This window comes from Somniosus microcephalus, chromosome 11 (genome assembly GCF_052327205.1).
Source record: "Somniosus microcephalus isolate GS21.2 chromosome 11, FLI_Smic_1.0, whole genome shotgun sequence".
Classification (NCBI taxonomy): Eukaryota; Metazoa; Chordata; class Chondrichthyes; order Squaliformes; family Somniosidae; genus Somniosus; species Somniosus microcephalus.
In genome coordinates this window covers 8854486-8877056 of record NC_140997.1, presented here as the reverse complement: position 1 = coordinate 8877056, position 22571 = coordinate 8854486, and the positions used below count along the sequence as shown (strand labels likewise).

Genomic DNA, 22571 nt, shown 5'->3' with positions numbered 1-22571 from the left:
AAGAAGGGAGATAGAACATGTCATGGGAACTATAGACCAGTCAGCTTAACATCGGTGGTAGGAAAAATAATGGAATCCCTACTAAAGGAAAAAAATAGAAGAACATCTAGAAACCAAAAATACAATAATAAATAGTCAGCATGGATTTCAAAAGGGAAAGTCTTGCTTGACCAACCTCATTGATATTTTTGAAGCGGCAACAGAGAGCGTAGACAAGGGTAATACAGTAGATGTAATTTATCTAAATTTTCAAAAGGCCTTCGATAAGGTACCACATAATAGACTAATGAATGAGGTCAGAATGCGGTGTTATGGATAGCTAGCTGGCTTCAAGACAGAAAGCTGATAGTTGGGGTAAAGGGTAGCTATTCAGAGTGACCGAAGGTGTAGTGGTGTTCCACAAGGATCAGTGCTGGGACCACTGTTGTTCACAATTTATATTAACGATTTAGGCTTTGGAATCATAAACACAATTTCTAAATTTGTGGATGACACCAAATTGGGGGGGATATCACAGAATCACAGAAACCCCACAGTGCAGATAGAGGCCATTTCGGCCCATCGAGCCTGCACCGACACATATCCCACCCGATCCCCGTAACCCCTACACCAACACATATCCCACCCTATCCCCGTAACCCCACGTATTTAATCCCCCTAACACTAAGGGTCAATTTATCATAGCCAATCAACCTAACCCGCACATCTTTGGACTGTGGGAGGAAACCGGAGCACCCGGAGAAAACCCACGCAAACACGGGGAGAATGTGCAAACTCCACACAGACAGTCACCCGAGGCCGGATTCGAACCCGGGTCCCTGGCGCTGTGAGGCAACAGTGCTAACCACTATGCCACCGTGCTGAGGAGGACTGCTACAAGAAGACATCATTAAGGGGAAAAAATTTGGTTGGTTAGCTCCTCCTCCTCTGCATCCAGAGATCATGACGTCATCTGAGCGCGCACCGCACCGGTAGGGCCCCAGACCGGAAATTGATCCTCGCGCCCTGCTTGTGCGCCTGCCACTAGGAACAACAGGAAGAGGACGACGGTTTACAGTCGGCTGAGAGCTGGGGGAGCACTATTTAAAGGCGGGCACTTCTTGTTTTTCCCTGACGGCAATCAGTTCAGCCTTCGCATGTTGACAGAAGCAGAGAGGTGTTTGGAGAGATTTAACGGTTTCCTACTTGAAGGAGTTTTGCTCGTCAGCAAAACTTATCGGGTTGCATTTCACTTACCTTTGGTACGGTAACATTTATAAGAGTTAATGGGGGCTGTACTGGCATGGGGCCTCGTCCTCCAGCTTCACCGGCGGAGGCGGAGAGAATGATTTGAAAACGTGGCCAGAGGGAGGAGGGCCAATAGGGCTCTCCACAGAGTACCTTACCCTTCCAGGGTATTCTGGGAGCAGTTCTCATAGATTCATCTCAGAGGAGCAGTGCCTTAGAAGGCTCCGCTTCAGCAAGAAAGTGGTCACAGAGCTTTGCCACCTCCTGCAGCCAGAGCTCCAGCCTCCGCTCAGGACCAGGACGTCTCTGTCAGTGGCAGTGAAGGTCACAGTCGCGCTCAATTTCTATGCCAGCGGCTCCTTCCAGGCTTCAACAGGGGATATTGCCAACATCTCCCAGTTTGCTGTCCATTGCTGCATCTGGGAGGTCACAGATGCTCTGTACAAAAGGAGAAGGGAGTACATCTCATTCCCCATGACCCAAGACAAACAGCATGAATGCGCATGTGGCTCCGCAAGGATAGCGGGCTTTCCTCATGGTTCAAGGCACCATTGACTGCACCCACATGGCATTGCGGGCACCTCATCAAAATGCAGAGGCGTTCCGCAACCGCAAAGACTACCACTCTCTGAACGTGCTGTTGGTGTGCGACCACAGACAGTGCATCCTCACCGTCAATGCCCGCTATCCTGGCAGCAGCCACAATGCATTTATCCTGCGCCAGACTGTTGCCCCAGCACTGTTCCAACCACACGGCTGACTGCTCGGGGACAAGGGTTATCCACTTGGTACCTGGCTGATGACACCGCTCCATAACCCCAACAATCCTGCTGAGTTTGCATACAATGAGAGCCATAGCACCACCAGGAACCTGATCGAACACACCATCGGCATGCTAAAGCAACGGTTCTGCTGTATTGACCACTCTGGAGGAACCCTGCAGTACTCCCCTGATCGAGTATCCGTTTTCATAGTTGTGTGCTGCATGCTGCATAACCTCGCCATTCTGAGGACCCAGCCATTGCCACCAGGGATTGGTGGACCACCTCACGAGGAGGTAGAGTCAGAGGAGGAGGCAGAGGAGGAGGAACAGCACCAACTTCGGAGGGAGCCGCTCAATGTTGCTTCTGCAAGGGCCGTTCGTGAAACATTTATTATTCTGCTCAACCTTTCCTCATAAGACAACTCCTTCATCCCAGGAATCAACCTAGTAAACCTTCTGAACTACCTCCAATGCAAGTATATCCTTCCTTAAATAAGGAGACCAAAACTGTACGCAGTACTCTAGGTGTGGTCTCACCAACACCCTGTACAGTTGTAGCAAGACCTCCCTACTTTTATACTCCATCCCCCTTGCAGTAAAGGCCAACATTCCATTTGCCTTCTTAATTACTTGCTGTACCTGAATGCTAACTTTTTGTGTTTCATGTATGAGGACACCCAGATCCCTCTGTACCGCAGCATTCTGTAGTCTCCATTTAATTAATATTTTACTTTTCTATTCTTCCTACCAAAGTGGATAACCTCACATTTCCCCACATTATACTCCATCTGCCCAATTTTTGCCCACTAACTTAACCTATCTAGATCCCTTTGCAGACTCTGTGTCCTCCTCACAACTTGCTTTCCCACCTATCTTTGTATCATCAGCAACTTTGGCTACAGTACACTCGGTCCCTTCATCCAAGTCATTAATATAGATTACATAATACTAATGTAAATAGTTGAGGCCCCAGCACTGATCCCTGTGGCACCCCACTAGTTACAGTTTGCCAACCTGAAAATGACCCATTTATCCTGACTCTGTTTTCTGTTAGCATGGATAGCGGATTGGCAAACAAATTTATTACCCCCAACACCATGAGCTTTTATCTTGTGGAGTAACCTTTTATGTGGCACCTTATCGAATGCCTTTTGGAAATCCAAATACACTACATCCACTGGTTCCCCTTGATCCACCCTGCTCGTTACATCCTCAAAGAACTCTAATAAATTTGCAAACACGATTTCCTGTTCATACAATCAAGCAGAGTCAATATGGTTTTATTATGATTTTCTAGATGTCCTGCTACTACTTCCTTAATAATGGATTCCAGCATTTTCCCAATGACAGATGTTAGGCTAACTAACCTATAGTTTCCTGCTTTCTGGTTCCCTCCTTTCTTGAATATGGGCGTTACATTTGCGGTTTTCCAATCCGCTGGGACCTTTCCAGAGTCTAGGGAATTTTGGAAGATTACAACCAATGCATCCACTATCTCTGCAGCCACTTCTTTTACGATCCTAGGATGTCTTAAATATACTCAACGACTGAGCCTCCACAGCCCTCTGGGGTAAGAGAATTCCAAAGATTCACCACCCTCTGAATGAAGAAATGTTTCCTCCTCTCAGTCCTAAATGGACGACCCCTTATTCTGAGACTGTGACCCCTGGTTCTAGACTCCCCAGCCAGGGGAAACATCCTCTCCGCATCTACCCTGTCAAGCCCTGTAAGAATGTTGTATGTTTCAATGAGATCACCTCTCATTCATCAAAGATCCAGAGAATATAGGCCTAGTCTACTCAGTCTCTCCTCATAGGACAATCCCCCCACCCCCCCCCCCCCCCCCCCATCCCAGGAATCAGTCTGGTGAACCATCGTTGCACTCCCTCTACGGCAAGTATATCCTTCCTTAGGTAAGGAGACCAAAACTGTACACAATACTCCAGGTGTGGTCTCACCAGGGCCCTATATAATTGTAGTAAGACATGTTTACTCTTATACTCAAATCCTCTTGTAATAAAGGCCAACAAACCATTTGCCTTCCTAATTGCTTGCTGTACCTGCATGTTAACTTTCAGTGATTTGTGTACAAGGACACCCAGGTCCCTCTGAACAACAACATTTCCCAATCTCTCACCATTTAAAAAATACTCCGCTTTTCTATTTTTCCCACCAAAAGGATAATTTCACATTTTTCCACATTATATTCCATTTGCCATGTTCTTGCCCACTCACTTAGCCTGTCTATATCCCTTTGAAGCCTCTTTGCATCCTCCTCACAACTTACATTCCCACCCAGCTTTGTATCATCAGCAAACTTGGATATATTACATTTGGTCCCCTCATCCAAATCATTGATGTAGATTGTGAATAGCTGAGGCCCAAGCACTGATCCTTGCGGTACCCCACTAGTTACAGCCTGCCAACCCGAAAATGACCCGTTTATTCCTACTGTGCGTCAGTTGTTAGCACACTCACCTCTGAGTCAGAAGGTTGTGGGTTCAAGTCCCACTCCAGGGACTTCAACACAAAGCTAGGCTGACACTCCAGTGCAGTGCTGAGGGAATGCTGCACTGTCGGAGGTGCCGTCTTTCAGATGAGACGTTCAACCGAGGCCCCGTCTGCTCGCAGGTGGATGTAAAAGATCCCATGGCACTATTTCGAAGAAGAGTAGGGGAGTTATCCCTGGTGTCTTGGCCAATATTTATCCCTCAACCAACATAACAAAAAAAACAGATGATCTGGTTTTACCCATTGCTGTTTGTGGGACCTTGCTGTGCGCAAATTGGCTGCCACATTTCAACAGTGACTCCACTTCAAAAGTACTTAATTGGCTGTAAAGTGCTTTGAGACGTCCGGTGGTCGTGAAAGGCGCTATATAAATGCAAGTCTTTTTTACTTACTGTTTTCTGTCCATTAACTAATCCTCAGTCCATGCTAGTATATTACCCCAATCCCATGAGCCCTAATTTTGTTAAATAACCTCTTGTGGGGCACCTTATTGAATGCCTTCTGAAAATCCAACTACACCACATCCACTGGTTCCCCCTGATCTATTCTGCTAGTTACAAACTGAAAAAACTCTTAATGGATTTGTCAAACATGGTTTTGCCTTCATAAATCCATGTTGACACTGCCCAATCCTATTATTATTGTCTAAGTGCCCTGTTACCACGTCCTTAATAATAACAGGGCATTTAGTGAGGTGTTACATTTTGGTAAGGAAAAAAAGGGAGGTCACATATTACTTGGAAAATACGAATCTAAATGGGGTAGAAGATCTCGGAGTACAAATACACAAATCACTAAAAGTAGAGACACGGGTTAACAAGGCCATTTAAAAAAGTAAACCAAGCACTAGGGTTTATTTCTAGAGGGATTGAATTGAAAAGTAGAGAAGTTATGCTAAACTTGTATCGAACCTTGGATAGATCACACTTGGAGTACTGTGTACAATGGAGGAGGAGATAGTGGAAGGGCTTGCCATAATTTTCCAATCTTCCCTAGATGCGGGGGAGGTGCCTGAGGATTGGAAAATGGCAAATGTGACACCATTGTTTAAGAAAGGGTGTAAGGATAATCCATGTAACTACAGGCTGGTCAGTTTAACATCAGTGGTGGGTAAAGTTTTAGAAACAATAATCAAGGAAAAAATTAACGGGCACTTGGAGAGGTTTAAGCTAATTAAGGAGAGCCAACACGGATTTGTAAAAGGCAGCTCGTGTTTGACTAATCTAATTGAATTTTTTGATGAAGTAACAGGGAGGATTGATGAAGGGAATGCAATGGATGTTGTCGACATGGATTTTAGGAAGGCATTTGACAAAGTACCACATAGAAGGATGGTTAACAAAATTGAGGCTCATGGAATAGGTGTGTCAGTGGCAGCTTGGATAAGGAATTGGCTTAAGGACAGAAAACAGCAAGTTCTGGTAAATGGCTGTTTTTCAGACTGGAGGATGGTAGACAGTGGTGTTCCCCAAGGGTCTGTGCTGGGGCCACTGCTTTTGATGCATATTAATGACCTGGATATTGGAATACAGAGTGGAATTTCTAAATTTGCCGATTACACTAAACTTGGGGGTGTGGCAAACAGTGAGGATGATACCAATCGACTGCAACAGGACATAGAAAGGCTAGCAGAATGGGCAGACAAGTGGCAGATAGAATTTAATACAGAGAAGTGTGAGGCAGAAGGAACAGGGAGAGGCAATATACACTTAATGGCACAGTTTTAAAGAGTGTGCAGGGACAGAGGGACCTGGCAGTTAATGTGCATAGGTCCCTGAAGGTGGCAGGACATATTGAGAGAGTGGTTAGCAAAGCATATGGGATCTTGGGTTTCATAAATAGAGGTATTGAGTACAAAAGTAGAGAAGTTATGCTGAACCTTTATAAAGCGCTAGATAGGCCACAACTGGAGTATTGCGTCCACTTCTGGTCACCACACTTTAGGAATGATGTGAAGGCCCTTGAGAGGGTGCAGAGGAGATTTACCAGAATGGTTCCGGGGATGGGGGATCTTGGTTACAAGGACAGGTTGGAGAAGCTGGATTTGTTTTCATTAGAGCAAAGCAGGTTGAGGGGTGACTTGATAGAGGTGTACAAGATTATGACTGGTTTGGATAGGCTAGACGGGGAAAGGCTGTTCCCACTAGTTGATGGTAGCAATACTGTTGGACAGAGTATAAATCAACAAATAATGGAGGCCTGTAAAAAAAGGTACAGTAATAATTGGGTGATTTTAATCTCCATATTGATTGGACAAATCAAATTGGCTATGGTAGTTTTAGTGTGTGTGCAGGGACAGAGGGACCTCCTTGAGGAGGAGTTTATAGCGTGTATCCGGGATGGTTTCCTGGAACAGTATGTAATGGAACCAACCAGGGAGCAGGCCATCTTGGATCTGGTACTGTGTAATGAGACAGAATTAATAAATGATCTCATAGTAAAGGATACTCTAGGAAAGAGTGATCATAGCATGGTTGAATTTCAAATTCAGTTGGCGGGTGAGAAAGTTGTATCTCAAACCAGTGTCCTGATCTTAAACAAAAGCAATTACAGTGGCATGAGGGCAGAACTGGCTAAAGTGGGCTGGAAAAATAAATAAAAGGGTAAGACAGTTGAAATGCAGTGGTGGACATTTAAGGAGAAATTTCATAACTCTCAACAAAAATATATTCCAGTGAGAGAAAGATTTTAAGAGAAGGGAGCACCATCCGTGGCTAACTAAGGAAGTAAAGAATGGTATCAAATTGAAAATGAAGGCATACCATGTTGCCAAGATTGGTGGGAGACCAGAGGATTGGGAAATTTTTAAAAACCAGCAAAGGATGACTAAAAAAATAATAGAGAGATCAATTATGAGCGTAAACTAGCAAGAAACATTAAAACAGATGGTAAGAGCTTCTACAGGTATATAAAAAGGAAGAGGGTAGCTAAAGTAAATGTTGGTCCCTTAGAGGATGAGATTGGGGAATTAATAATGGGGAACGGGGAAATGGCAGAGACTCTAAACAAATATTTTATATCTGTCTTCATGGTAGAAGACACTAACAACATCCCAATAATGGATAATCGAGGGGGGAACTAAAGACAATCACTATCACTAAGGAAATAGTACTTGTTAAAATAATGGAACTAAAAGATGACAAGTCCCCTCGACCAGATGACCTACATCCCAGAGTCATAGAGTTATACAGCACGGATAGAGGCCCATCGTGTCCGCGCCGGCCATCACGCCCTGTCTAATCTAATCCCATATTCCAGCATTTGGTCCGTAGCCTTGTATGCTGTGGCATTTCAAGTGCTCATCCAAATGCGTCTTGAATGTTGTGAGGGTTCCAGCCTCCACAACCCTTTCAGGCAGTGAGTTCCAGACTCCAACCACCCTCTGGGTGAAAAAGTTCTTTCTCAAATCCCCTCCAAACCTCCCGCCCTTTACCTTGAATCTGTGCCCCCTAGTTATTGACCCTTCTACTAAGGGAAAAAGCTCCTTAGTATCCATCCTATCTATGCCCCTCATAATTTTGTACACCTCAATCATGTCCCCCCTCAGCCTCCTCTGCTCCAAGGAAAACAAACCCAATCTGCCCAGTCTCTCTTCATAGCTGAAGCGTTCCAGCCCTGGTAACATCCTGGTGAACCTCCTCTGCACCCTCTCCAACGCGATCACATCCTTCCTGTAGTGTGGCGACCAGAACTGCACACAGTATTCCAGCTGTGGCCTAACCAGTGTTTTATACAGCTCCATCATAACCTCCTTGCTCTTATATTCAATGCCTCGGCTAATGAAGGCAAGTATCCCATATGCCTTTTTTACCACCTTATCCACCTGTTCCGCCGCCTTCAGGGATCTGTGTACTTGCACACCCAGATCCCTCTGACCCTCCGTCTTGCCTAGGGTCTTACCATTCATTGTGTATTCCCTTGCCTTGTTAGTCCCCCCAAAGTGCATCACCTCGCACTTTTCCGGGTTAAATTCCATTTGCCACTGTTCCGCCCATCTGACCAACCCATCGATATCGTCCTGCAGACTGAGACTACCCTCCTCGTTATTTACCACCCTACCAATTTTTGTATCATCCGCGAACTTACTGATCATACCTTTTACATTCATATCCAAGTCATTAATATAGACCACAAACAGCAAGGGACCCAGCACCGATCCCTGTGGTACCCCACTGGCCACAGGCTTCCAGTCACAAAAACAACCTTCGACCATCACCCTCTGCGTTCTGCCACTAAGCCAGTTTTGTATCCAACGTGCCAAGGCACCCTGGATTCCATGGGCTCTTACCTTCTTGACCAGTCTCCTGTGCGGGACTTTATCGAAGGCCTTACTGAAATCCATGTATACCACATCCACTGCGTTACCCTCATCCACACACCTAGTCACCCCCTCAAAAAATTCAATCAAATTAGTCAGACATGATCTTCCCTTGACAAAGCCATGTTGACTATCCCTGATTAATCCTTGCCTCTCCAAGTGGAGACTGATTTTGTCCCTCAGAATTTTTTCCAATAATTTTCCCACCACTGATGTTAGGCTCACTGGCCTGTAGTTCCCCGGTTTTTCCCTACTTCCCTTCTTGAATAATGGAACTACATTAGCGGTTCTCCAGTCCTCTGGCACATCCCCTGTGGCCAGAGAGGTTCTGAATATGTGTGTTAGAGCCCCCGCAATCTCTTCCTTTGCCTCACACAGCAGCCTGGGATACATTTCGTCCGGGCCTGGGGATTTATCCATTTTTAGGCCTGCTAAAACCGCCAATACCTCCTCCCTCTCGATGTTAATGTGTTCGAGCATATCACAGTCCCCCCGCCCTATTTCTATGTCTACATCGTCCCTCTCCATAGTGAAAACAGATGCAAAAAATTCATTTAGAACCCCTCCTACATCTTCCGGCTCCACACACAGATTGCCACTTTTGTCCCTAATGGGCCCTATTTTTTCCCTAGTTATCCTCTTACCCTTAATATACTTATAAAACATCTTAGGATTTTCCTTTATTTTGCTCGCCAGTGTTATTTCATGGCCCCTCCTTGATCTCCAAATTTCTTTTTTAAGTATCCCCCTGCACTTTTTGTACTCCTCTAGGGCTTCCTCCGTCTTTAGCCTTTTGTATCTGCCAAAAGCCCTCTTTTTTTCTAATCCATTCTCGTATATCCCCTGACATCCACGGTTCCCTGTGGTTTTTGGAACCACCCTTGACCTTTACGGGAACATGTTGCCATTGTATGATCTCAATCTCCCTTCTGAAAGCCTCCCATTGCTCCGATGCGGATTTTCCTACCAGTAGCTGATCCCAGTCCATTTTGGCCAGATCCTGCCTTATCCTATTAAAATCGGCCTTCCCCCAATTTAGAACCTTTATTTCCGGCCCATCCCTGCCCTTTTCCATGGCCACCTTAAATCTCACCATATTATGGTCACTGTCACCAAAGTGCTCACCTACTAGCACTTCTTCCACTTGGCCAGCCACATTCCCTAGAATTAGGTCCAGTACCGCCCCCTCTCTTGTAGGACCTTCTACATGCTGGCTCAAAAAGCTCTCCTGGATGCACTTTACGAATTCTACACCCTCTGTGCCTTTCACACTCTGACTATCCCAGTTAATATTGGGGAAGTTGAAATCCCCCATTATTATTACCCTATTATTTGCACATTTCTCTGAGATTTGCCTACATATCTGTTCCTCTATCTCCCCCTGACTGTTTGGAGGCCTATAGTACACTCCCAGCAAAGTGCTTGCCCCCTTGTTTTTAAGCTCCACCCATATGGCCTCATTAGAGGAACCTGCTAATATGTCATCCCTCCTTACTGCAGTAATTGACTCCTTAATTAATATTGCTACACCCCCTCTTATACCCCCCCCTCTGTCTCGCCTGAAGATTCTGTACCCCGGAATATTGAGCTGCCAGTCTTGCCCCTCCCTCAACCATGTCTCCGTGATAGCAACAATATCATACTCCCATGTGTTTATCAACACCTTCAGTTCATCCACCTTATTTGCAAGACTCCTTGCATTAAAATAGATGCCATCCAGCCTTGTCCTTGTATATTTGCCCTGTCTACCAAGCTGACTTGTTTTTTTCTCTATAATTGGCAGCACATCACCCCCTCTTTCAGCTCCCCTCTGTATCCCATACCCCTGCCAAGTTAGTTTAAACCCCCCCCCCAACAGTGCTAGCAAACCTCCCCGCAAGGATATTTGTCCCGCTCTGGTTCAGGTGCTCTGTTGCAAAGAAGGGAGGGAAAAAGAGTGGCAGGGCTATAGTAATAGGGGATTCGATTGTAAGGGGAATAGATAGGGGTTTCTGTGGTCGCGACCGAGACTCCAGGATGGTATGTTGCCTCCCTGGTGCAAGGGTCAAGGATGTCTCGGCGCGGGTGCAGAACATTCTGGAGGGGGAGGGGGAACAGCCAGTTGTCGTGATACATGTTGGTACCAACGACGTAGCTAAAAAAAGGGAAGAGGTCCTACAAGTAGAATTTCGGGAGTTAGGAGCCAAGCTAAAAAGTAGGACCTCGAAGGTAGTAATCTCTGGATTACTACCAGTGCCACGTGCTAGTAAGAGTACAGAGAACAGGATAGTTAGGCTAAATACGTGGCTTGAGCAGTGGTGTAAGAGGGAGGGTTTTAAATTTTTGAGGCATTGGAACCAGTTTTGTGGTAGGTGTGACCTATACAAAAGGGACGGTCTACACCTGTGCAGAGATGGAACTGATGTTCTCGGGGTAATTTTTGATAAAGCAGTTCGGGAGCATTTAAACTAGTATGGCAGGGGGCTAGAAACCTATGTAGTGAAATAGAGGAAAGTGAAAGGCAGACAGAAATAAATGATAAAAGGGTGAGGAACAAAAAACAAAGGGCCAAACTAATTCATAAAAAATGTGAGCATAAAAAAAGCCTGAGGGTTTTATACCTTAATGCGAGAAGCATCAGGAACAAGGTAGATGAATTAGCTGTGGAAATAGAGGTTAATAATTATGACCTAATTGGGATTACGGAAACATGGTTGCAGGGTGAGCAGGGCTGGGAGCTTAACATACAGGGGTATTCAGTATTTAGGAAGGATCGACAAAAAAGAAAGGGAGGAGGGGTAGCATTGCTAGTAAAAGAGGGGATAAATGCAATTGAAAGGAAGGATATTAACTCAGTTAATACAGAATCTATATGGGTGGAGCTAAGAAATAGCGAGGGGCGAAAAACATTAATAGGAGTGGTATATAGGCCTCCAAATAGTAAAATAGAGGTTAGGGAGGGCATCACGAGGGAAATTAGAGAAGCGTGCAATAAGAGCACAGCTGTCATCATAGGTGACTTTAACTTACATATAGATTGGACTAGCCTAATCAGTAAAAATAATGAGGAGGAGGAATTCCTTGAGTGTTTGAGGGATGGTTATCTGGATCAATATGTCGAGGAACCAACTCGGGAACAGGCTATATTGGACTGGGTACTGTGCAATGAGAAGGGACTAATCAGTAATCTTGTTGTACGGGGACCCTTGGGTCAGAGCGATCATAACATGATCGATTTCTCACTCGAAATGGAGAGCGAAGAAATTGACTCAGAGACTAAGGTCCTGAATTTAAACAAGGGGAATTATGATGCCATGAGACGGGAACTGAGTAGGTCTGATTGGACAACGTTCCTGGGAGGACTGGAGGTAGATAAACAATGGCAAACATTTAAAGATAGAATGACAAAATTGCAAAAATTGTTTATACCAATCTGGCATAAAAGGAAATCTAAAAAGGTGACTCAACCATGGATAACAGGGGAAATTAGAGACAGCATAAAATCCAAAGATAGGGCGTATAAAATAGCCAAAAAAAGCGCCAGAGCGGAAGATTGGGAACAGTTTAAGATAGAGCAAAGGAGGGCAAAGGGCATAATCAAGAGGGGCAAAATAGCTTACGAAAACAAGCTGGCGGAAAATATAAAAACTAACTCCAAAAGCTTTTATAAGTATATCAAAAGGAAAAGACTGGTGAAAACCAAAGTTGGTCCATTGCAGTCAGATACGGGGGAATATATAATGGGAAATAAGGAAATGGCAGATCAACTAAATGCATACTTTGGGTCAGTCTTTACGAAGGAAGACACAAAAAACCTCCCTGGGATATCGGGAAAAATAGGGACATTGGCAAAGGAGGAACTGACGCAAATCAATATCTCTAAGGATATGGTGTTAAGGAAGCTAAAGGGATTGAAGGTGGACAAATCCCCAGGGCCTGATAACATGCATCCTAGGGTACTGAAGGAGGTGGCCCTAGAGATAGCGGATGCACTAAGGATGATTTTTCAGAATTCATTAGACTCGGGAACAGTGCCGATGGATTGGAGGGTAGCTAACGTTACCCCACTATTCAAAAAGGGGGGTAGGGAAAAAGCAGGTAATTACAGACCTGTAAGCCTTACATCAGTTGTGGGCAAAATGCTGGAGTCCATCATTAAGGATGAAATAGCGGAGCACTTAGCAAATGGGGACAGGATAGGACAGAGTCAACATGGATTTACAAAGGGTAAATCGTGCTTGACTAATCTATTGGAATTTTTTGAGGGAGTAACTGGTAGAATAGATGGGGGAGAGCCAGTAGATGTGGTGTACCTGGACTTCCAAAAGGCCTTCGATAAGGTCCCACATAAAAGATTAGCATGGAAAATTGAGGCTCATGGGATAAAGGGGAAAGTTTTGGCGTGGATAGGGAACTGGCTGTCAGATAGAAAACAGAGAGTTGGAATAAACGGCTCATTTTCTGAATGGCAGGCAGTAACAAGTGGGGTACCACAGGGATCTGTCCTGGGCCCCCAGCTGTTCACAATTTACATTAATGACCTGGATCAGGGAGTCGGATGCAGCATTTCCAAATTTGCAGACGACACTAAACTAGGAGGTGGGGTGGGCTCAGAGGAAGAGACCAGGAAGCTCCAGAGCGATTTGGACAGACTGGGCGATTGGGCGGATAAATGGCAGATGCACTATAATGTGGACAAGTGCGAAGTTATCCACCTTGGGTGCAGGAACGGGAGGGCAAATTATTATTTAAATGGCAATAGATTGGGAGAGGGGGAAGTACAGAGAGACCTGGGTGTTCTTGTACACCAGTCACTGAAGGCGAGCATGCAGGTGCAACAGGCGGTCAAGAAGGCAAACGGTATGCTGGCCTTCATAGCAAAAGGGTTAGAATACAGGAACAGGGATACCTTGCTGCAGCTGTACAGGGCACTGGTGAGACCACACCTCGAGTACTGTGTACAGTTTTGGTCGCCTCATCTGAGGAAGGATGTTCTTGCCATGGAGGGGGTGCAGCGGCGATTCACCAGGCTGATACCAGGAATGGCGGGAATGACCTATGAGGAGAGACTATGTAGTTTAGGGATGTACACACTGGAGTTTAGAAGATTGAGAGGGGACCTCATAGAAGTGTATAAAATTCTGACAGGTCTAGACAGACTGGATGCAGAAGGAATGTTTCCCTTAGCGGGTGAGAACAGAACTAGAGGACATAATTTAAGGATAAGGGCTAAACCATTTAGGACAGAGATGAGGGGGAATTTCTTCACTCAGAGAGTGGTGAACCTGTGGAACTCATTGCCACAGAGGGCAGTGTACGCCAGCTCATTAAATATATTTAAGAGGGAATTAGATATATTTCTACGGGCAAAAGGGGTTAAGGGTTACGGAGAGAAGGCGGGGACGGGATACTGAATTAAAGGATCAGCCATGATCTCATCGAATGGCGGAGCAGGCACGAAGGGCCGAATGGCCTACTCCTGCTCCTATCTTCTATGTATCTATGTAGGTGCAACCCGTCCGACTTGTACAAGTCCCACCTTCCCCAGAAGCAGGCCCAGTGATCCAGGAAAGTAAAACCCTCCCCCCTACACCAACTCATTAGCCACGCATTCATCTGCTCTATCCTCCTATTCCTATACTCACTAGCACGTGGCACTGGGAGTAATCCAGAGATTACAACCTTTGAGGTCCTGCTCTTTAATCTGTTACCTAGCTCCCTAAATTCTTGATGCAGGACCTCATCCCCCTTCCTACCTATGTCGTTGGTCCCAATGTGGACCACGACCTCTGCCTGCTCACCCTCCCCCTTAAGAATGCCCTGTGGCCGCTCAGTGACATCCATGACCCTGGCCCCAGGGAGGCAACAAACCATCCTGGAGTCACGTTTGCGGCCACAGAAACGCCTATCTGTTCCCCTTACGATAGAATTCCCTACCACTATTGCTCTCCCAGTCTTTTTCCTCCCTTTCTGAGCAGCAGAAGCGTCCCTGGTGCCAGGAAGCTGGCTGCTGCTGCCTTCCCCTGGTGAGTCATCCCCCTCAACAGTATCCAACTTGGTATACTTGTTTGAAAGGGGGATGTCCGCAGGGGGCCCCTGCACTTCCTGCCTGCCTCTGTTGCTCCGCCTGATGGTCACCCCCTGTGCAGCCCTACCCTGAGGCGTGAACAACTCGCTAAACGTGCTATCCACGAGCCTCTCAGCATCGCGCATGCTCCAAAACTCATCCACCCGCAGCTCGAGCGCCACAATGCGGTCTACAAGTAGCTGCAGCTGGATGCATTTCCCGCACACATGGTCGCCAGGGACACTGGCAGCGTCCCTGACTTCCCACATAGAGCAGGAGGAGCAGAACACGGGTCTGAGCTCTCCTGCCATGACTTACTCCTTTAATTAATCTAAAAATTTATTCAATACCCCAGTTACAGGTATACTCTAGGGCGCTTTATTTACCAACTGTCCTCACTACAACACAGAGCCCCTAGAAATTTAACACCACAGAATTCAAGCTTGTAATGAAAAGAGAGAAATACTCACCAACCAATCACTTACCTGCTCCCTGGTGACGTCACACCCCGATTACTTTTTACCTCTCTGCAACTTCCGAGCTCGCAGACTGGAGTTTGGTATGCCTCTCCTGGCCTCGCTGCCGCTTTTATTGCCGCCGCCGAGTCTCCCACAAGTCCGCTGCTCCCGCTACTGCTCTGAGGCCTCTCCTGGCCTCGCTGCCGCTTTTATTGCCGCCGCCGCCGAGTCTCCCACAGGTCCGCTGCTCCCGCTACCTGCCGCCGCTGCTCTGAGGCCTCTCCTGGCCTCGCTGCCGCTTTTATTGCCGCCGCCGAGTCTCCCACAAGTCCACTGCTCCCGCTGGTCTTAAAAGAAGCGGCTGCAGAGATAGTGGATGCATTGGTTGCAATATACCAAAATTCTCTAGACTCTGGAGAGGTCCCAGCAGATTGGAAAATCACAAATGTAGCACCCCTATTTAAGAAAGGAGGGAGACAGAAAGCAGGAAACTATAGACCAGTTAGCCTAACATCTGTTGGGGAAAATGCTGGAGTCCTTCATTAAGAAAGCAGTAGCAGGACATTTGGAAAATCATAATGCAGTCAAGCAGAGTCAGCATGGTTTTATGAAAGGGAAATCATGCTGAACAAACTTGCTGGAGTTCTTAGAGGAGGTAACAAGCAGGGTGGACAAAGGTGAACCAGTGGATGTGGTGTATTTGGATTTCCAGAAGGCATTCGATAAGGTGCCACAGAAAAGGTTACTGCATAAGATAAGAGCTCACGGAATTGGGGGTAATATATTTGCATGGATAGAGAATTGGCTAACTAACAGAAAGCAGAGAGTTGGGATAAATGGGTCATTTTCCGGTTGGCAAACGGTAACTAATGGGGTGCCACAGGGCTCGGTGCTGGGGCCTCAGCTATTTACAATCTATATTAATGACTTGGATGAAGGGACCGAGTGTAATGTAGCCAAGTTTGCGGATGCTACAAAGATGGGTAGGAAAGCAAGTTGTGCAGAGGACTCCAAGAACCTGCAAAGGGATATAGACAGGCTAAGTGAGTGGGCAAACATTTGGCAGATGGAGTATAATATGAGAAAGTGCGAGGTTATCCACTTTGGCAGGAAAAATAAAAAAGCAAATTATTATTTAAATGGAGAGAGATTACAAAATGCTACACTTCAGAGGGAGTTGGGGGTCCTTGTGCATGCAGTTACAGCAAGTAATCAAAAAGGCAAATGGAATGTTGGCCTTTATTTCAATGGGGTTGGAGTATAAAAGCAGGGAAGTCCTGCTACAACTGTACAGGGTAATGGTGAGACCACACCTTGAGTACTGCGTACAGTTTTGGTCTCCTTATTTAAGGAAGGATATACTTGCATTGGAGGCAGTTCAGAGACGATTCACTAGGTTAATTCCAGAGATGAGGGGGTTGACTTATGAGGAAAGGTTGAGCAGGCTGGGCCTATACTCATTGGAATTTAGAAGAATGAGAGGTGATCTTATTGAAACATATAAGATACTGAGGGGGCACGACAAGTTAGATGCAGAGAGGATGTTTCCCTTCGTGGGGAAATCTAGATCGCGGGGACACTGTTTTAGAATAAAGGGTCGCCCTTTTGAGATGAGGAGGAATTTCTTCTCTGGTCGTAAATCTGTGGAATTCTCTGCCCCAGAGTGCTGTGGAGGCTGGGTCATTAAATACATTTAAGGTTGAGATGGACACATTTTTGCAAGATAAGGGAGTGAAGGGTTATGGGGAGCGGGCGGGGAAGTGGCTTTGAGCCCAAGATCAGCCATGATCTTATTGAATGGCGGAGCAGGCTCGAGGGGCCAAGTGGCCTATTCCTGCTCCTATTTCTTATATACAAGGATGAGGGGACACAGATTTAAGGATTTGGGCAAGAGATACAGGGAGGATGTGAGGAAAAACATTTTTACGCAGCGAGTGGTGATGACCTGGAACTCGCTGCCGACGGAAGTGGTGGAAGCGGAGACACTCAATGTTTTCAAGGGGAGACTGCATAGGCACTTGAGGGAAATAAACTTGCAGGGCTACAGGGATAGAGTGGGGGAATGGGACTGACTGGATTGCTCTACAGAGAGCCGGCACGGCCTTGATTGGCTGAATCGCCTCTTTCTGTGCTGTTATGACTATGACTAATTCTGCTCACCATATTATAAAAAGGATAGAGAAGCACTGGATAGGGTGCAAAAATGATTTACAAGGATGATGCCAGAAATGTGAGATTAGGAAAGGATGAACAGGCTGGCTCTCTTTTATCTTGAAAAGTGAAGGCTGAGGGGTGACCTAATAAAGCCTTTAAAATTATGAATGGTTTAGATAGAGTAGATATAGAGAGAATGTTTCCACTTGTGGGGAAGAGCAAAACTAGAAGCCATCAATATAAGATAGTCACCAAGAAATCCAATAGGAAATTCAGAAGAAACTTCTTTACCCAGAGAGTGGTGAGAATGTGGAACTCGCTACCACAGGGAGTGATTGAAGCGAATAGTATATATAGATGCATTTAAGGGAAGGCTAGATAAGCATATGACGGAGAAGGGAATAGAGGGTTACGCTGATAGTTAGATGAGGAAAGACGGGAGGAGGCTCGAGTGGAGCAAAAACGCCAGCATGGACTGGTTGGGCCAAATGGCCTGTTTCTGTGCTGTATATCCTATGTGTAATATATAAAATACTTGTTAAACAGTAACTATAACTACATAAAATACATTTTGCATTTTGAAACCATACAAAAATAGTAACTAAGCAGTTAGCTTGTTCAGTTGGTAGCACTGTCATATCTGGGTCAATGGGTTGTGGATTCAAGCCCACACCAGGACTTGAGTGCATAATGTAGGCTGACATTCTACTGAGAGTAGTATTGTCAGCAGTGACATCCTTTTGGATGAGATGTTAAAGCAAGGTTCCATCTGCCTGTTTAGGTGGATATTAAAGATCTCATGCCACTATCCGAACAAGAGTAGGAAGTTCTCCGTCTCCTGGCCAACATTCCTCCTTCAACCAACACCACCAAAATCAGATTAAGTGGTCATTCATCTTACTTTTGTTTGTTGAATGTTTCTGGTGCAGAATGCCTTCAGTTTGTCTACATAACAACAGTCACTGCACTCCAAAAACAAATTAAGCACTTTGAGACATTTCAGTGGCATGATAAGGTGCTAAGTAAATACAAATGTTCTCCTTTTTCTATTTAAATTGAATTTCAAACAGCACTGCTATCTCTGGTTCCTAAATATTGAACAGCTTTATAAGTACAGTCTGTGATTGCTTCTAGTTTCAAACTATGTTTGGGCTTATTCCTCCACAGAAAGATCGGTTTCTTTTGAATGGCTGGGATCATGCGAATGCTATGGACATGATGACTGTTTATAACAGTTTGCCACAAGCAGATGTTCAGAGGTACATTTAATTTGTGTTTGTGATTTTCAGTAGGATTCCTCTGCTGCTAGCATTACAAATTAAAACAATGTATGAGTTTGCTATGTGACAGGGTGACAGTCAAATCAGTCTTACAGTCCATTCTGTAGGTCTACTTTTCTCTGAATTACTTTGGAACATGTATCTAAATCAGTCGTGGCAATTTACAGTTGTCATGTCAGTCAGAATAATTAATGGAAATCTAAGTGCAAAGGCCACAAATGCAGGAATATATATGAGTGAACAAAATTTACGAAATTCTCTGATTTTTAAATAGTTATTTGTTTTTACTTGAAGGCTTAATATAGCCGTTGTTTGTGACCTACTCGGGGATGAGAATTTCCTGAGCTTTTGCTTTTTCTGATGGGCTGGTACTAGATATTGCCACTATCTCTATCACAAGCTGTATATCCAGTGGCAATGCAAGAGTATTGTATACCATGGGCTAGCTCATTCCTTCAGTCACTGAGATTCTTTTTCCTGAAACTTCTCCTTCTAATCCTTATTCATTGGTTTCCTCTAGGATAGAACTTCTTGAATTCTTGGATGAGAAGGAGCTTTTGCAGCAACTACTGCAACATTATTGCATCTGCTGGGCCACAAAGGATAGTGATGACTTCGGTAATCATTTCATGTTGTGCATTATATGCTGCCCTATAGATACTGAGGTTGAAAAAGAAACTTGTCTTAGGCAGTCCCTCAGGACCGAGGATGACTTGCTTCCACATTAAAAATGAGTTCCCAGGTGACTGATGAGTCCAATGCGGGACCTACAGTCTCTGTCACAGGTGGGGCAGACGGTGGTTGAAGGGGCAGGTGGGTGGGGTGCCTGGGTTGACGTGCGCTCCTTGCGCTGCCTGCGCTTGGCTTCCGCTTGCTCCCAGCGAAGAGATTCGAGGTGTTCGGCACCTTCCCAGATGCTTCTCCTCCACTTTGTGCGGTCTTGTCCAGGGATTCCCAGGTGTCGGTGGGGATGTTACACTTTTTCAAGGAGCCTTTGAGGGTGTCCTTGAAGCGTTTCCTCTGCCCACCTGGGGCTCTCTCGCCGTGCCGGAGCTCCGAGTAGAGCGCTTGTTTTGAGAGTCTAGTATCGGGCATGCGGACAATGTGACCCGTCCATCGGAGCTGATCGAGCGTGGTCAGAGCTTCGATGCTGGAGATGTTGGCCTGAGCAAGAACACTGACGTTGGTGCACCTATCCTGCCAATGGATTTGCAGGATCTTGCGGAGGCAGCGTTGGTGGTACCCCGCCAGTGCTTTGAGGTGCGTGCTGTACATGGTCCATGTCTCTGAGGCATACAGCAGGGCAGGTATCACTGCTGCCCTGTAGACCATGAGCTTAGTGCCGGGTTTGAGGTCCTGGTCTTCAAACACTCTCTCCCTCAGGCGACCAAAGGCTGCACTGGCACACTGAAGGCGGTGCTGGACTTCGTCGTCGACGTTTGCCCTTGTTGACTGTAGGCTCCCGAGGTATGGAAAGTGGTCCACGTTGTCCAAGGCCTTGTCGTGGATTTCGATAATCGGGGGGGGGGGGGGGGGGGCAGTACTGTGTGGCGGGGGCAGGTTGGTAGAGGACCTTTGTCTTACGGATGTTTAGTGTAAGGCCTATGCTCTCGTACGCTTCAATGAAGGTGTTGACGATGGTTTGGCGTTCTGAATAGAACTTAATAGTTCTGGATAGACTGAAAGGTAATATGAGTTCACCCCTATGACACTACACTCTGAGTTCCAGTTCTCAGCCCACCATCTTGGGAAAGCTTCACTGTGTTTCCCTTGAAGGAGGGGAAAACAGAGGCAAACCACACCTCCTGTGAAGGGAGGGAAGGGCAGATAAGTCGATATTTTCCATTCTAACACATCAAACAGCTGGTTCGAAAACATCACTGGCAAAAGCAGGGGCAGAAAGGTGTATGGTATGAAGTCTAAGATAAGAAACCAAACCGGATTAAACAAATTACAAACCCATAAGCCTAGAAGTTGCTTTTGGTGATTGTGACATAAATGTAAGAGATTTAGGACTTCAAGCAGGAGAAACTTTGTTTTACACTATCCGAGTCAGTGATTGAAGCAGAGCCCGTGTCGACAGTTAGATAGGTAATTGAAAGAAAGTGGGGTGAAGGGATATGGGAAACCGGATGGGATTGGGACTACTGCTAGTGTGAAGGATAAGAATCGGCAGACTGGTTGGACAGAATGGTTTATTTCCATATTATCATTTCTGTGTACATTCCTCCAAGCCAGTTTGCTGATCATCTCATCAAAGTAATTTTAAAAAAGTGCATAGAATCAAGTTAATTTTTATTTTTTAGTAGTAGTCCCAATGATGAAATTCCCCCCTTTTAAGGTGTGACCTGAATGGAGAAAAATGAACATGGGGGAGTACAGTGGGTTGAAATTAAGGATGGACAGATTTGATATGCGATCTGCCCTTCAGCAAACTACCCATCCATAATTACTACTCACTGTACTCCCACATGTAATGCAAATGTCCTCTGTTTTTAGGTATCGGTGACATTATGTTTGGGAGCATTTGATTTCCATTGAGAAGCTACTTCAAGTCTGAAACAATGAATCCTGCAATCAATCTGCATGAAAAAGGAAATCCACTGAAACCATAATAGGACAGTGCCTTTGTGATTAAATGTTGCTTTTTGTTACTGTGTATAAGCAACAGGAAAGGCTGAATTAACTTAATTTTGTGAACTTGCAGCCTCTAATGTATGTCAGATTAACAAACCACTTGTTTTGCATTAAAAAGACTGATTTGTTATATTTAATTAAAAAAATTTCAGTTGAGGTTGATCTGTTCACCAAAACAACAGAAGTTTACTGGTATCATCAATAAGTTGTCTTTATAATCATCAATACACAAAAATACAATTTGCCACAAAATGCTGCAGTTGTTAATTGGCATTTCTTTACAGTATTGTTATTGATTATTTAAATGAGAAATTCTATTTGGAATATATCCAAACTGAATACATGCATGGGTATTTAAACTGATGTGATCAGCTAACACTTATAGTAATGTAATTAGACGGTTGCTGTTACCTTTCTAGTAAATTAATCTGATTAGACAGTTACTGTCTATTTACTGCATAATTGAGGTCTGTGTCACTATTTACTGTATTAGTGTCAGTATTTATTACATTAGTGTGATCAGTTCATCACTAATTGCTTCATTAGTGATCAATCAGTATTTATTGCACTGTAGGCACTATTTATAAAGTACCCTGTAGGAAGCTTGTTGATAAAATGAAGGTGCATAGTATTTAAAGGAATGGGGCAGCATGGATAGGAAGTCCATGATTTAAAAAGAGTAATGATTGGTAGATGTTTTGGACTGTTGGGATGTTGGTATGCCCCAGGGATCACTGTCAAAGCCATTGCTCTTCTCAGTATATATAAATGATACAGACTTAGGGATAGGGGGCACAAACCAGTGAGCTGCCTCTGGACACCCATTTCAAGGTCCGGCCATTAAAAATGGAGCGGGCCTCCCACTGCATCTCTGAGGTGGGCATCCTGTGCATCCCACGGGCTTTCTCCCCAGCACTTAAAATTCCCCTACCATCTTTTTGTTTCATTGGATGAAAAAGATCTCATGGAACTATTTGAAGAGCAAGAAGTTCTCCTGGTGTTGTGGCCAACATTCTTTGGTCAACCAGTACCATTTAAAAACTCATTGTACAGGAAACTTTCGATTAACCGGCCCCTAAATAACCGTAACGCTCTATCCACTGGCAAAATTCAGGAGTCAGTTCAGGTAACTTTTTTTACCTTTAGTTACTTTTTTTACTCCATTTGTTGCTGTGCA

The 22571-nt window shown here is 45.1% G+C and overlaps 1 protein-coding gene across 1 annotated transcript in view; it reads left to right on the top strand.

Annotated features, from left to right (window-relative positions):
* lcmt1 (leucine carboxyl methyltransferase 1) overlaps positions 1–21856 on the top strand; it is a 72774-nt gene extending 50918 nt beyond the window's left edge. Inside the window, exons 10-12 of the mRNA XM_086000127.1 lie at positions 18645–18736; positions 19278–19375; positions 21257–21856. Of these exons, the coding sequence (XP_085856253.1) occupies positions 18645–18736; positions 19278–19375; positions 21257–21288 (222 nt within the window). The 3' untranslated portion in view covers positions 21289–21856. The remainder of the gene's footprint in view (positions 1–18644; positions 18737–19277; positions 19376–21256) is intronic.
* Positions 21857–22571: the final 715 nt, after the last annotated feature.